This window comes from Acipenser ruthenus, chromosome 5 (assembly GCF_902713425.1).
Source record: "Acipenser ruthenus chromosome 5, fAciRut3.2 maternal haplotype, whole genome shotgun sequence".
Classification (NCBI taxonomy): domain Eukaryota; kingdom Metazoa; phylum Chordata; class Actinopteri; order Acipenseriformes; family Acipenseridae; genus Acipenser; species Acipenser ruthenus.
Window position 1 is genome coordinate 47,096,067 of NC_081193.1, and position 15,385 is coordinate 47,111,451.

General features: G+C 37.0%; 1 protein-coding gene across 5 annotated transcripts in view; it reads left to right on the plus strand.

Moving 5' to 3' along the window:
• Positions 1 to 15,385, plus strand: part of LOC117402986 (serine/threonine-protein phosphatase 2A 56 kDa regulatory subunit alpha isoform) — a 116,934-nt gene that overhangs the window by 77,456 nt on the left and 24,093 nt on the right. For all 5 annotated transcript variants that reach the window (XM_034004769.3, XM_034004770.3, XM_034004771.3 and 2 more), the window contains 2 exons: positions 9,196 to 9,297; positions 9,887 to 9,979. In XM_034004769.3, coding sequence (XP_033860660.1) covers positions 9,196 to 9,297; positions 9,887 to 9,979 — 195 coding nt within the window. The remainder of the gene's footprint in view (positions 1 to 9,195; positions 9,298 to 9,886; positions 9,980 to 15,385) is intronic.

Below are 15,385 nucleotides of genomic sequence, written 5' to 3' on the forward strand. Positions count from 1 at the left end.
TAATTGTATGATGTACATTACATCACACAATTACCAGCCATTAAGTATCTAGTCAGTGGACTGTGAAATTACTGTGAGTTTACCACTAATTTCCAGGATAATTACCACCAGTTTCCAGAATAAAATGTATGTATTTGAACCATTTCCTTTTTGTAAATGATCTGCAAGCATTAAGAATCCAGAAAGATAGATTGTGACATTATGAATTGGTGTGAAAGAAATTCTTTAAAATACTTGATTTGAGTTATAAGTACTGTATGCAGTTGGTTCACTTCCAATTTAAGGCTGAGCGCACATGCTCTATACTAGAGGTGGGCCGGTATATAATTCCACAGTATAAGTCAAAAAAGGCTGTAAATTATTTAAATTACTGCAATTCACAAACACAAATCACACTTCCTTTCACGGAATGCTGTAAACTTTTATATTTAACTGCAACCAAAACCTGGAAAAAGGCATATAAATTACAACTTTTTTTTTTTTTTTTTAAGACCATATGAATTTCAAAACTTTTTAGAAGGATACTCTAATGTTGTACAACATGTATACTGTCACAGTATATATTTTATTACGATGTATCCTTTGCTGAAAACAATGTGAAGCTGCAGTTTGTTATAAAAACAATCTGAAATACAAAAACAAAAAAATTATGATGATAATAACAACAAAAGGGCGTTGTTTAGTTGATTGTAAACCAAATTAGAAAATGACTGGCCACATTGCTTAAAGCACAGATATTTACTAATACAGATTTGAATAAGAGCAGAGAAGAGCGATTTCATTTTAACACTATAAAGTAAGTTACTGGTTTCTTCTCTGCAGTTAATGTGACATTGCACAAGTAAGCCTCCAATGTTATAAATGATTATTACACATCTAGAGTTTTGTACAAAAAGATCCAAAAAGTTGTGAAAACTGTAAATAACTTGTTTAACACTAGAACTACCGCAGCGGTCTTTTTTACGTTGTATTAAAATGCGTAGAAAACCACTGCAGCGTCGCACGCTACGAAACTGTACTGTGTCAAAATGTAATCAAAACAGTGCGTTTATTTTAACATACCAACCATAGTGCTTAACTTTTTAATTCCGATTTTTCCATAATTTTCTTTGTAAATCAGACATTTTGATGTTAGTTTGTTTTCCTTCAGGATGTTTGACACAGCTTTTGCAGCATGCTTTACACGTGAGGGAAACCTGTTGCAACACGAGCACTCACACGAGACTTGGGGGTGGTGTGGGAAGGGGACTTACGATTGCAAATGCTGGGCTATAAAACAGAGTGGTTTTAGCAGCTCAGAGATGACTTTTTACATTCAGCAGGTGCTTACTGCACTCTGAGAAGCAATAGATAATAGTGCCCGAGATTTATTTGTTTGACTGTTTTATACAAGTGTTTTCTGTTTACCCTTTTATTTTGTGCCTGAGTTACTCTGTTAGCTATTCAGCAGTAATTTTTTTTTATTTTCTTCTTTTTCTCAATATAATCACACCTAAGACTTGCTGTGCAGTCCTGCGTTGTATTGATCTATTCATTTTATCTTGTAACAATTGTAAGTCGTCCTGGATAAGGGCGTCTGCTAAGAAAGGAATAAATAAATAAATAAATAAATAATAACTAGAAAATAAGTATTTTTAAATAGAAAATAAGTATTTTTACAGCTGTTGATGGATAAATCACGTCTGAAAATGTTTCCTGTAGCTATTCAAAACAAGTGCAAAGCTCTCAAGTTCAGCAGCAGGAAGCCAAACCCACCGTTTTTACTATGACAGTCAAAGTGACAGCTGCAGTAGTTCTTGGTATAACATATTATATCTACATATGTTTCTGCAACCCTGGGTCTACTGATGGTTTGAGATGTTTAATATATATATATATAGGTAGTTCTAGTGTTAAGCAAAACTACAGAATAAGTAGGCTATCCTGCTTCAATTGCTTGTCTCTGCTAATTGAAACTTGTGTTCTGTGTCGCTGACTATTGTGTTTAGTAGAGCTACAGTCTGACTATGATAAATGTTGTATTACTGCAGCTTTTATTAGGCAGCATTATAATAAAATCATAATTGTCTTATGTTTAAATATAAATAAATATACATCATTGATACTAGCCTTAATAAACGTTCTGCTGCTAAACCTGTGTATCTTTACCTAAGTTCAACTCTTTGCAGTGGAAAAATGAACGAGAGCGCGGGTTCATGCAGTAGATTTTATCCTTTTTGCAGGTGGGAAAAGATCTTCCTCCTACACTTTGCTAAGGCTGGAAGTGTCATCGCTTGTTTTAGAAGCATGTTTGCAGTTGAAAAATGAAAGGGCAAAATGGTGGTGGTGGTTGACAGTAAGGTAGAGTGTTCAAGTGTGAGGCTTGGTGAGAAACTGGAGTAGTACTTGACTTGTGTTGTACAGGATGTTGAATAAAAAAAGTGAAATGAAATGACCTTTTCCTTCACTTTGTTCACAGGAACACATAGCATTAACCATCTGTGGCAAAGTGGCTGCTGATTAAGAACAGATGCAGTGCAGAAATAATCACAAGTGAAAACTGTAATCCAATTTGGAAATGTTATTTTTATTGTTAGACAAATCCTGGTCTGGCAACCAAACAATAATCCTCCAGCAATACACCACTGATGTAAGCTCGGCAGGAAAATAATAATAATAATAATGATTTGTAAACAAAACAAATAACACGTTATCTGTTCCCACAATACTACTAACACAAATCACCAGTCCGGGTGCGTGCAGTAGTGCTCAAGGTGGGTGATAACAAATAACAGTTAGTGTGGTGTTGTTTTTCCGGGTAGTGCTGGCCCAAGGCGACAGCTCCGGAGACGTGTTAGTCGTCTAGTGAATTTACAAACAAAAGACAATTACTAACAGTGCTACAAACAAACAAAACACTCACGAATACTTTGTTTCTTTTTGGGAACTCTCCCGGTCCTTCCAGCTCTGTGTGTCTCTGAACCCAAGTGAAAGAAAAGATTTACAATTCTCCGGCCCCCTTTATGCAATCATGCATGACCCCTTGGTAAACGATTACAGCTGACTCTATTGCCTGCAGCTGCTAACTCATTTACCTTCCGGGTCAATACGTTCCTGCGACAGAGCCTTGTCTCTTTCCAGGCTGACTGACTTTCTGACCCAGGAAATTAACTGTCAGGCCAACCCGTCCAAAGCCTTTCCCTTTCGCTACTTAGCGCCCTCACAGGTCGGGAGGGAGATTTACAACCAGAACTCATATTTCTGTCACACCGTCGTATACTGCAATTACGATATTTGCGGCGTAACATAACAGGAACTGTGTCAGCACCGTAATGTATTTGGTTTCTGATTTGATGGGCATTATTATAAAATGGGGATCTCCAGGGAATTAGTGAGAAGTCTCCTGCATAGTATTAGGTAGGGGACACCAGAGCTGTTTGAGGGGCTGTCGTTCCTGGCCTTGAAAAATACAGCATATTAAAGAAATGGGGCTTTAAGATAATTTCACTTGTTGGCTTTGGCAATTTTGTATTGGCAGTAAATTCATTTTATTTGTAACCTGTTTGAACATGGAGCATTTGGTATGTGGTAGAACAGAACTGGTCCTTGTGTGCTGTGACAAATGTTGTCAACCAGGGAAGATCTGAAGATGCATATTTTGGGCCTGGTTGGAGCAAAAGCCTGAGCCTACCTTTTAAGCCATGGTAAACCAGAAACACAAAAGGATTATATTTGGATCCCAAGAGAAAGATCTTTCGACATAAAACAAATCCAGAAGAAAATGCATTGCCAGAGATCGCGCTAGCTTTTCTGTTCATGTGTTCCTGAAACGCACATGCCCAAAATTATGCGTCCCATCCATCAAATATACATTTTAACACAAAGGCTAAGAAACTCCAGGGATGTTCATTTTGGTACATTTTTTATGAATGTTTAAACTCTATGGCATGTAGTAGTTTTAAAACATATCTGTCTGTGTATAGATATACATATAAACACACACACCTTTTTTCTTTGTTGTATATACTAACAGTAGACAGTTCGCATGGCAGTGAGACAGGATTCTAAGCACTGTTTGTTGCCTTCATCTATGTGTGTTTTCATATTTTTCTGCATTCTAATAACAGCAACAGCTTTACCGTGTCTTAAGCGAAGATTCTTGAAAAATTGGTACATCCGTGCGTATGTGTTTTTATTTTTTTGCCCAGCAGCTTTTTCACACACAGTACATCTTGCTGTCTCGATTAACAAGCCACGGATACTTCATCTCCCATTCAAAATTATAATAACTTCTTTTTCGTTTGCGTTTTTGTGCATTACTACTTCTTGCAACTGCTTCGGTCACTGTAGTACTCGTAGTCAGAAGTAGATGGCTGAGATGCAGATGAGCAATCTTCATCATGAGAATCCCCTGAAGATGCTGACTGCTTAGCAAAAAAACTTCAGATTGACAACTGACTTGCTGTCAGTGTACACTCTGCACTAGGTATTCATTTTTATGCTTATAAAAAATCTGTAAGGGCATCCCTGTTAAACTAGTGCGGAAAATAACAAAAGCACAATGTTAAATTAGGCGCCTGCAAAAATGAAATGCAAGTTAAAAGTAGGATCGGGGATTAACAATTCACGTAATTTGTCAGCTCTGTTTGAAATAAAATTAAAGGGACCAGAATTAGGCTCAGGCAAGGTAAAAGCTAAGATTATTTTGCAATTAACGGGTTTTTCTGAGTTTAATTATGAAACCGAATCGGCTACATTTTGTCACCTGATTTAAAATAAAACCCGAAACCTTCAAGCCCTACTTTGTGTGTGTGTGTGTGTGTGTGTGTGTGTGTGTGTGTTCGCATTTACTTTTTCCAAAGTACTTGTTTTATTTCTTAGCCATATGGACCTCTGTTAATATGGGGCGTAACACATTATTTTAAAATAAAATACAGTGCATGGTGGGATACTACTGTATTAATTTCCAATGTTCATTGCGCTGCTAGGAACTGTAACCAAACTATTCTAATAGCATTAGTGTGTGTACGCATTACGCCCGACTAAACATGAAACAGTACTTCAGTGTGGACGCTAAAGTTTGAGCTGGATTAATTAAAACGTTTTTCAGTACGGTTCTCGAGGCCGGTTATGCAGTGTTGTCAGGGCCTAAAAGTAAATATCCTTAATATTGCTGGCAAAGCCAAGTATGAGGATTATTGCTGCCACATACAGGACTGGAGTGTACCTTAATCAAGGCTGTTATATTGCAAAACAGTTGCTTGGTTTTTAAAAAAAAAAGTATTTTACGGTCATTGCTGCAGTGTAATAGATTACCACGAGTATGCATGTCTGCGTCTCTTTCCATTCTGTGCGTCCCGTGAACGCAAGACAAAATATTTTTCCGTCCAATGGATTTATTTTGCGTCAACGCGACCTCTGCATTGCATTTGTCATAGAAGTGCTTTAAATGTTTAGCCTTTGTCTTGGGTGTTCAGGTGACCCTTAAGTGCTCTTGAGGTTACAGATGTTTTTGTCCAACAAATGTACAATGTACTGGACCTAAAGAAAGCTATTAGTACGACAACATGGTACCCCATCATGCATCCAGTTTACTCAGGAATAAGGGAACATGATTTCCCTAGCATACAGTATTCATTTATGTTACAAAAGGACTAAAAATGTGAATACTGATGAACATCAGTATACTGTACAGGTGGAGCTGTGGTATCCAGAGTGTTTATGGCAGGATGGTGAAATTTGGTATGTTACACCAGGGCACAATGGAACGTTTATAACTAGAGTTACAATGCACTAGGTGGTTTAGGAGTGCCATCAATGACTCCCTAGTTCCTGGCAGATGGCCTGTTATGGTCTGATGCCTTTCTTGTACCCTTCCAATACATACCAGAGTTTTAAGTTGGACCTACTGTAGACAGGCCAATAAGTTATGTTATTTCAGATCTTGTTTTAAACCGCTTTCACTCATAAAACAATCTGTGATCAAAATGGCATTATGATCACAATTGGCAGCACATGGTTATGTTTTTGCAGTGACTGCTTTATTGCACAGTAAAATTAGAGATATTTAAAGACTGATTAGCATCTGCGAAGTTAGGAGACACAGAGCTTGTGTTGTTTGTATGTATGTATGTATGTATGTATGTATGTATGTATGTATGTATGTATGTATGTGTATATATGTATGTGTTTCTTTTCGTTGTGTTTCTTGTGACCACTAAATAAACGACTTTACTTTTCCAAAACCTTATTTTATTTATTTTGCACATGCTCCTGGACTTCAGTACTGATCATTACAGTGTAGGATGTTCGCCCTAGCGATAAACACGAGGGCTCTTGTGATCTGCAGCTCAGCAGGATGAATAACCTAAATGCCTCCCACCTGTGCTTCTCAGCCCTGTCCCTCCTCCATCCCCTACTGTAGAAAGCGAAATTACTTTCCCCAGTTTTGATGATAATAAATATCTGATCCAATTGATTTAAATTAAGTACTTTGAGGTATGTCATTGTATTCCCTCACCCATGCATATTCTAACTGGGATGAGAAAGGTCAGATATTGTAACCCATTAAACACTGCTCATCATGACAGAGAACTGGTTTATGCATCAGGTTTTCAGAGTCATTTTGCAGTGTCTATGAACCAACAATCTTTATTACCTTTCAGGATTGTTTTTAAATACAGGATAGTTAAAGCAGGTTTCTCATAATAACCTATTTTCAATTCATAAATAGCATTGGATTCCTTTTTGTAATCTATAGAGAGACGTTGTGCAAAAGAAAGCATTTCCTCCCAACTTAGGCACGACATTTTTTCTAAAAATAAACTGTTAATATTGTGGTAGCGATGACCTGCCTGCAAGCAGTGTCTATTGTATTGCATTTTAATAGTGATCTGTGGGTGAACAGAGGCAACTGGGAAACAGTAAGGCTTCTTTTTTTATAGCACATTTTTTAACAATACCTAGTTCAAGCCACAATTTAAGTGGAGGGAAATAAGTGATACAATTGCTTAAGTTAACGATATTACCAAAAATAAGGACAATTACAAAAAAAAAAACCTATCAATTACTTCAATAAAAAAAAAAAAAGAAAAAAAAAATTCTAAATTGGTATTTTTTTAAAAACTGCTATAAGCAGAGCCATACTGTAGTTCAGATGTATCCCAGCCACTGCTATTAATGCTAATGCATGAGTCAGTCCATTCTGCTAATTTCCATTTTTAGAAATGCATACAGTGAATCAGAATCTATTCTGGTAAATTGTACTGTAGGGTGATAATAAAATAGCACACGTATGTCTATATTTAAATATGCACATTCTGTTATCTATATATGTTGGTGTTTTTACAACTACTTTTGAATTTACTGTAGGTTTAAAAGGTTGTAGAAAAATTGTACATAGTTAGACATCAGCGCTTTGATTTCTCACCTTTTCTTCAAGCTGTGAAAGTTCCTGACATTGTGCTACAATGCAATGCCTAGTAACCTGGCCTTGTAAGGGTTGAGCATTCTAGGTCATTTACCTACATTTGAAAGTCACAAGGCGATAGATATAAATGTAGAAAAAAAAGCATTCTTTTAAGGATACAGCACTTATTGATCCATATATTTACACAAGTTTGTTTTAATCTATTTTACTACTTTATATGAAATTACTTTAAATACTCAACACTGATTCTTTTGTCGTTTTCCATGGCTTTCTCACACTATTTATTGTCTTATCACAGCTGTATAGTACTCGGTTTCATGAATGTCTCAAAACCAATAAAAAAGCAATTCACAAGATGGAAAATGGTACTATTAAGTCAGCCCAGAGCATCAGTCTAAATACAGACATGGTGAAACGTAGATTGTATCAACACTGAACAATAAAGTGTGTGTGAACAATGATTTGTTTACAGGAGGCCACACTGTGGACCCTTGAGTTTGTTTTAAATGTTTACAGCGTTACTGGGTGTCTTTAGCTCTGTCTACTGTCAGTTTTAAAGGGTAAATCATTTTTTCTTTTTTTTCTTTGCAGTTCACCCCGTCCTGAAAAGCAAATACAGTACAGTTATTTATTTTAATTGTTTAACTTTTCAAGTGAAGGTTTACATTAGCTGGTATGAGTAGATATAGTAAGATGTATATACAGACAGGTGCAGAGTTAATAGTAAATAGACATTGATCTAATAGCAGTGATAAGATGTTTTTCTGGTATTCTGAGACTCAAATCCATTTATATATATATATATATATATATATATAGTAACGTAGCCTCTCCGTAGTCTGCTCGTTTGCCCTTTAAAACATAGACCCAGACACAATGAAGCACTTCCGTGCACTTTTATTTTTACAAAACAAAATAAACACAACAAAACAAAAGCCTAGCTCAAACGTAACTGCACTTGAAACAGTCCCGAACTATCAGACTGGACGGCTAAGCCGTTTACCAGTGACAAACACTTTGCACAATAAGCTACCTTTCTTTGTTTTAAACAGCACTTATCTTCTTAAACCAGCTCCCTGGTGATCTCTGATCTAATGGAGCTGGAAGCTCTCTGTTTATAGTGTGTGGCTGTTCCCAATTGACACCAATTATCTCGTTTGGGAACAGCCACATTCTCACATGTTTTTGGCAGGGACAGGAATTAACCCCGTCCCTGCCCACCACCACCAAAAACACAAACACCACGCAGACTTTAGTTCCATGCAGAGCTCTTGCTCTGCCACAATATATATATTTTTGTCATGGGTATTGGCTTGCCATCAGTTATTCTGCGTCTCTTGGTTACTAAGAAAGCCTTTTCTTGTTCTGACCAATAGCAGCAATGTTTTGGGAGAAACAAAGTGATTTGACCATTTCTTAACCCTAACTCAAGAGCTATCACTGTGGAAATTTGGGATTTGTATTTCTTTGAGTTTAATTAATCAGATCTTGCCTAAGATGACAATCCCACAATTCACTACAGAGATGACTAAAAACTGTTTAATTTCAAAAGTATATAAGAAATGTAAGACAAATCGCTTAAAGATATAAATGAGTTTTAGTTTGATCATGACAGGTTATATATTAAAAAACACTTTGAGTGATTAAAACTCCAGTAATTGTGCAAACAAGGGAAACCAAGAGGCTGCATTGTTTTGTGTGACAGTAATTGGCATCAAACCCAAATAAAATCTAAGAGCATTAACATTATAGAACCACATCCTGAAAGACCTTTCCTTTTCTTACAGATTAGCAACAACATTTTCCGAACACTTCCTCCCAGTGACAACCCAGATTTTGACCCTGAAGAGGATGAACCCACTCTTGAGGCCTCATGGCCCCATATACAGGTGAGGATTCTGGGGTTCAATAATTAATTTAGTTTTACTTTTAGACAATACAAAGTAGGATATCCCAGGTTTCCGACAAGTCCAGCTCAGAACAGTGCTACGAACCAGAGCTCTGAGTGATGTGAAATGGACAATAAAAGCCCTACCTCTGATGTTCTACATCCCTAGAAAATTAAAAAACATTGAGTGGCACTGCACTTATGTGAGAGCTTGATCATTAAATAATTTTGCATGTATTGGAAGAGAGTATAATTATCTGTTCAGGGATACCAAGATATTTATTAAGCAAGGGGCCCAGTTGGGGTTAAATGAGCTACAAAAGCCCCACCCCAGTCCATTATACATTTAGTAATTTGTCCAAATACTTGATGTAGTGTTGTGAATGTAGTACTATCTCTAATTTTGAGGATGATTTTATCATGTGGTAACATGTAAAGTTCTAGTAGAAGATTCTAGTTTGCACTTCAGGCCACAGAATTGTCTGTCTTAATTGTACAAATGTGTAAATAAATATCAGTTTCATATCTGTGTACAAAGTCTTTCTGTTCTCTGAATAGCCATATAAGTACAGTATATGCTTGTTTTTCAGCTGGTGTACGAGTTTTTTCTAAGGTTCTTGGAAAATCCTGATTTCCAGCCTAGCATTGCAAAGCGATACATTGACCAGAAGTTTGTGCTGCAGGTAAGTGCTTTTCCGTCGGTCGTTAACATTAGACACTTCATACCCGAGACACTTTGTTTGTTTTGTTAGTTTGTCTCCCAAGAAATGTGTGCTTTGTGCATAATGTTTGTTTTCAAGATATCTACGATGTCTTTCTGACAAGGATTTGCTATGTAAGGTAAATAATTGTGATATTGAAGCAAAAACAATTTGCTTTTCTTGCTGTCTCATTATTAGTCAGTTGATTCCATGCAGTTATCCCCATGGCTTTGTTTATCTACCTTTTGATAAACCTTTTGATAATTTTGGGTTCTACATGTTTGGTGACAAGATCTGTCCAACTAAATGATGAGAATAATACTGACTCAACCAATTGATACTGCAGTAGAAGATTTTCAGTACAGTATACATGTTCAAACCTCCAGTGTCTATAGGTCTATATATTGGAAAATGGATCTGAGATTTCTTTTAACCTGATTTGGTCAATATGAGGTTCCTAAACTCAGGTAAAGGAACTTGAATGTTATCATTTAATTTCTGTTCCAAATCAATCCGCCAAAAAATATGTATTTTTTTTTTTTACCTTTTTTTCTGCTTGATGAAAGACAATCTCTGTTCTAGTACATGCCCTCTGAATGCTGTTCAATCTCTATTTAAATTTAGTATAGCAAATAGTTTAAAAATAAATCAAATGAAATAATCGAGAATAGCGTTTGTCATTTTAGCGGCAATACAGTAACCACAACAGCAACTAGTCTCTGGTTTGAACGACAAGTTGTAGAAATCAAACAACTGGATGCAGACAGATTACTTTAGCAACATTATTTCAGCACATAACACAGGCACTGTGCTGTCTTCTCTAACAAAGCCAAGAGGCTTTGAATAAACTTTATGAACACACTGAACAAGTTACTGAACAAACAACAACACAATCAGCATTAACACATGTATTTTGTATTGGGGTATTAAATACATACGACACAAAATCGTCCACCACTGTGCTATAGAATTACTTATGCAATTAAGATGAACTTTCCTTATTGTATGTATGAACGCAAAGCAGATTTATGGCCGGCCTTTCGTATCGCATTACCAATGTGGTTACATAGCTCAGTAGACACTCCCACGTGCACGAAAGGTAAATTGAAAGTTGAATCCTGTGCTAGGCAAGATGGCAGTAGATCAATATTGAATGGTTATTTCTACATTATACACAGGGTTCTCTCCAGGCCTTTTCAGCCAGACGGGGCACCCGGCAAAGTGGCTGTCGCCGCCTGGCTGAAAAAACCTGATCCGCCCGTCTTGCAGATGTTACTGTGCTTTTTAACAATGATTGATTGCGCTTCTAGCAGACTAGATCAGTTGCGTGTTGCTGGGTGAAAAAAATCTTGGAACCACATGACAGCTGTGTTACCAATCATTACCATTTAAACAATCCGAGTTGAAGGGGCGGGTTTTCTGTGTTAAGCACTTCGAGAGGCTAAAATGTTAAAAATGACTGCTAAAAAAAGAACCAATTATTTACAAAGCAAAAATAGTGACAATGAATGCAGGGGGTCAAAATAAGCCGGCGATGGGTGCAATCCACCGCCTAATACTATATTTGCACCGGCTACTTTATTAAAAAAAACATATTAGTATTATTTATAGTCAACGAAAGACATTTATTAAAATTCTTTGTCGTATTATATATTTAAGGTAAGGCAAGTTTTTTATTTTTTCTGTTTAAAAGTGCTCCCAACTATAATGTTCTGCCGCCCGGCTATCAGAATTCCTCTGGAGAACCCTGATACAACATTCATTATAAAAATATTACATTTAAAAAAAAAAAAAAAATCTAGCTGGTTAACATTCAGGTTGTTTCTTTCACATAATATACGAGCTGCATTGCATTCATAATTATGCTTAATTTGTCAGTTACATTTTCTTCCTGTTTATTTAGTAACTAAGCAATTTAAATATAAAAACTGCAGGATTGTGTATCTCAATAATGCTGGTGACTTGGCATATTCAGCATTGTTTATTTTGCACTCAACAATATACATAGCTACAGAAGTCTTTACATTAAAATACCGATCATTTCTTTTAGCTGCTTGCTTTTACACACACATAAAATACTGTTCTCATCCACAAATATTAAGACCCTTGATGCATCATGTGAGGGTGAGACCCTCACTGTAATATTTCAATGCCTGTTATTGTGATCTTTATTGTTAATGTTGTTCTACTGGCGCTAGAGCAGTGGTTCATTATGTATCGTGCATGTTGTTGAGCAAAGTGTATTTGATATGTGACGGGTTATTGCTGTATTTAGATTAGCGCGATTCCCTTAATGAAGTTGTCGTTTACATGTGGGACAAGGGCTTTGTTGTAGCCATATGTTTGGTAATCTTCCAAGAGAAGGGGTAATGGTAATGCTCAGTCTTTACTGGTAATGGTTAGGGATCAGAGAATAATAATAATAACAAGTGAAGGATAGAATAGTTTAACGATTGTGTTTGTAAACAAAGACGGTATTCATGCAGGTTAAACAAATACGTATAAATGAGAAGAAACATGTAATGTATTTAATGCCTTGTCTTTCCTTAGGAGGGAGCAGTAGTACTATTAGGTGGTCAGGTGGTTTGTCTTGTGAATGTCAGTCATTGTGTACAACCTTCTCATCACAATCTGAGTGAATATCCATTACGAAAATAAATATTTATACCTGTCAAAACTAGCAAGTTGCTTTTTCTCGCCTTAAACGCAAATGTGAACGGGGTTACAGACCTAAATATGGGGCGGCCCAGGTCAACCAGAACCAACTGACTGCCTGTATCACACATCAAAATGTTCTGAATTTTACAGCATGCCGGGGGATGTATGTGTCTGACAGACTTGTTGTTTTCGGCAGTCGCTTAAACAGTCCATCTGGAATTTTGTACAATACCAGATTTTTCTGTAATGCAAATACATGCCTTAAGATGGTAATTTTTTCCTCTGAAAATTAGTGATTTGTTACATTTTTGTATTTTTTCTGTACTGTAGGAAATTCATTTTTCTTCCATGGAATGTTATCAGCAAGAGTCAATAAAAACATAATTTGACTGCTAACTGTGTAGCTGCCATTAACAGCGGGGGTTAGTGACATTCTGACCAAAGAAGACTCAGCATGCCGTTTGGAAACACAGCATCTTAAAACACAAACACAGTCCCTGCTGGATTGTGGCTCTCATCTGTTTTCAATATTTCTAGCCTTCAGTATTTATACCCCAGAGAGATTTTTTTTTTAAATCAAGCGGCTTACACTTAAAGATGATGCACTTTTAAAGTGCTTCTCATCACTTGTGTTAAATGATTGCTGATTTATTGGTCATGTCTTTCTGTGTAAAATAAATATTTCAAAGTACTCTTGATGCTTGATGAAGAAAATACAACACAGAAATATGTATACAAAATATTTGAGTAACTGTGTATATGCAAGTAATAAGCAGGATGTGATTAAACCAACATCATTAACATTTGATATTCAGACGATGTCGTGGCCTTGTTAACATTTGCGGGGAAAATGTATTATTTTCCCATGTGCAAGAAATTTAAGTAAACTGACAAAAGTGCAAGTGATTCAGTTTGTTAAATCCTGTATCACAGTTTAGCTTGAAAGGAGCTGTCACCTAGAAGAAAAACAATCAATTGGGACTTGGTGATCAAAAAGAAAACATTTTACACTGTAGTTACAGCCAACAGTGTTTTAATTAGGACTGTATCAGCAGGCAAAAAGTAGGAAATATGCAGCACCATGAGTGATGCTGTGTTGATGTGCCCAGTTGTATTAAAGTAAGCCAAACACAGGTAAGATATTAATTGCCTACATAACAAAAAGCCTTTTATTTTCCACACGCAACCGTGTGCAGAGTTACAGTTCTAGTAAAGACCATCACGTGCAGCCAATGTAATGGCAAGTGATAGCGGGGAGTAACAGTGGCATAAATATAAAAACAGTTTTTACAATGTGTACCTGTACAACAACAAAGAATAGAAACTTGCTATTATTCAGCGACAACTGGCTAGAATACTGACCAATCAGAGCAGAAGAGTCTATCTTCTACAAATGACTCCACACTAGACAACAAGACCAGCTGTTGCCACTTTTATGGTAGCTTGTATACAAAAGCTACCTAAATTTAAATGGCTAATATATATTTACTCGGTACCACTTGAGTTATATGATCTTGATTGACCTTATGCCCTCCTGCAACAAAGCTGGGGCACTGATTGAAATGACTGGCGTTTTGTGGGAACATGACTGATGTTCATGAGAAATTCTCTTGAGTAAAAGTTGACAACACAGAAAAAGAAGTTGGCCATCGTTTCAGGTAACGGCGCTGTGACAAAGTGGCTGAGTGGATACAGGTGCAGGAGTGATGCAGTGCGTGAATGAAGCAGACAGAGAATTGTAATCCGGTTTGGAAAAGGTTTTATTTATAGTTTCCAGGTCTGACGACCAAACAATAATTCCCCGGCAATACACACCAATGTGTACTGCACGGGGTAAATAACAATAGGATTGCAGTCCCAAATAATAAACAAGCAATAATATCCACCCCACAATATACTAACACGGTCACCAGTCCTGAGTGTGTGCAGTAGTGCTCATGGTGGGTGATACAAGTTTATTTCATGATAGTAGTGAAGTGTTGTTCCAGCTCTGTGCTGGCCCACGGCGACGGCTCCGGAAACGTGTTGGCCGTCTGACAATTTACAAACAAGACAAATTACTGACAGATAAAACAAGCAAAACACTCATGATACTGTTATGTTCACTGGGTTCTCCCACAGTCCTTCTAGGTTCAAACACAAACCAAAACGAAGGAACAGATTTACAATTCTCCGTCCCATTTTATGCTGTCGCACATGGTAAACGAATGCAACCGCCTCTCCAATCTGCGGCTGCCACATCGTTTCCCTTCCGGGTCAATGCGTTATTGCAACTGAGTCTCACCGCCTTCCTGGCTGCCCGACTTCAAAGAACAAAGAACAAAGAACTGTCAGGCCAGCCCGTCCAAGGAACTCTGTTCTCGCTGCTTAGCACCGTCACAGGTCGGGAGGGAGATTTACCACCAAGAATCATTGTATTTCTATCACAGACGCACACACACCGATGAAAGAATACGTCAAAATATGTTCGGTATTTACACACGTGAAATGCCTAAACCCTTTCAGGACCAAGCATTTTTCAGTGGGATGCTCCCCCAGGACCTGTTTTTTTTGGTTGTAGTTGACTCTCTGCCTATAAAAAAATATATATATTTTACAGTAGCATCTTGGAAACTGTCCTTTTTTTCAGAACACTCTGGGTAACATAAAGAACTTCAGAAACCATACAAACCTTATGCCATGCCCATATCTGGGCATGAATATATGACAACTTTGTGTTAGCATTTGTAG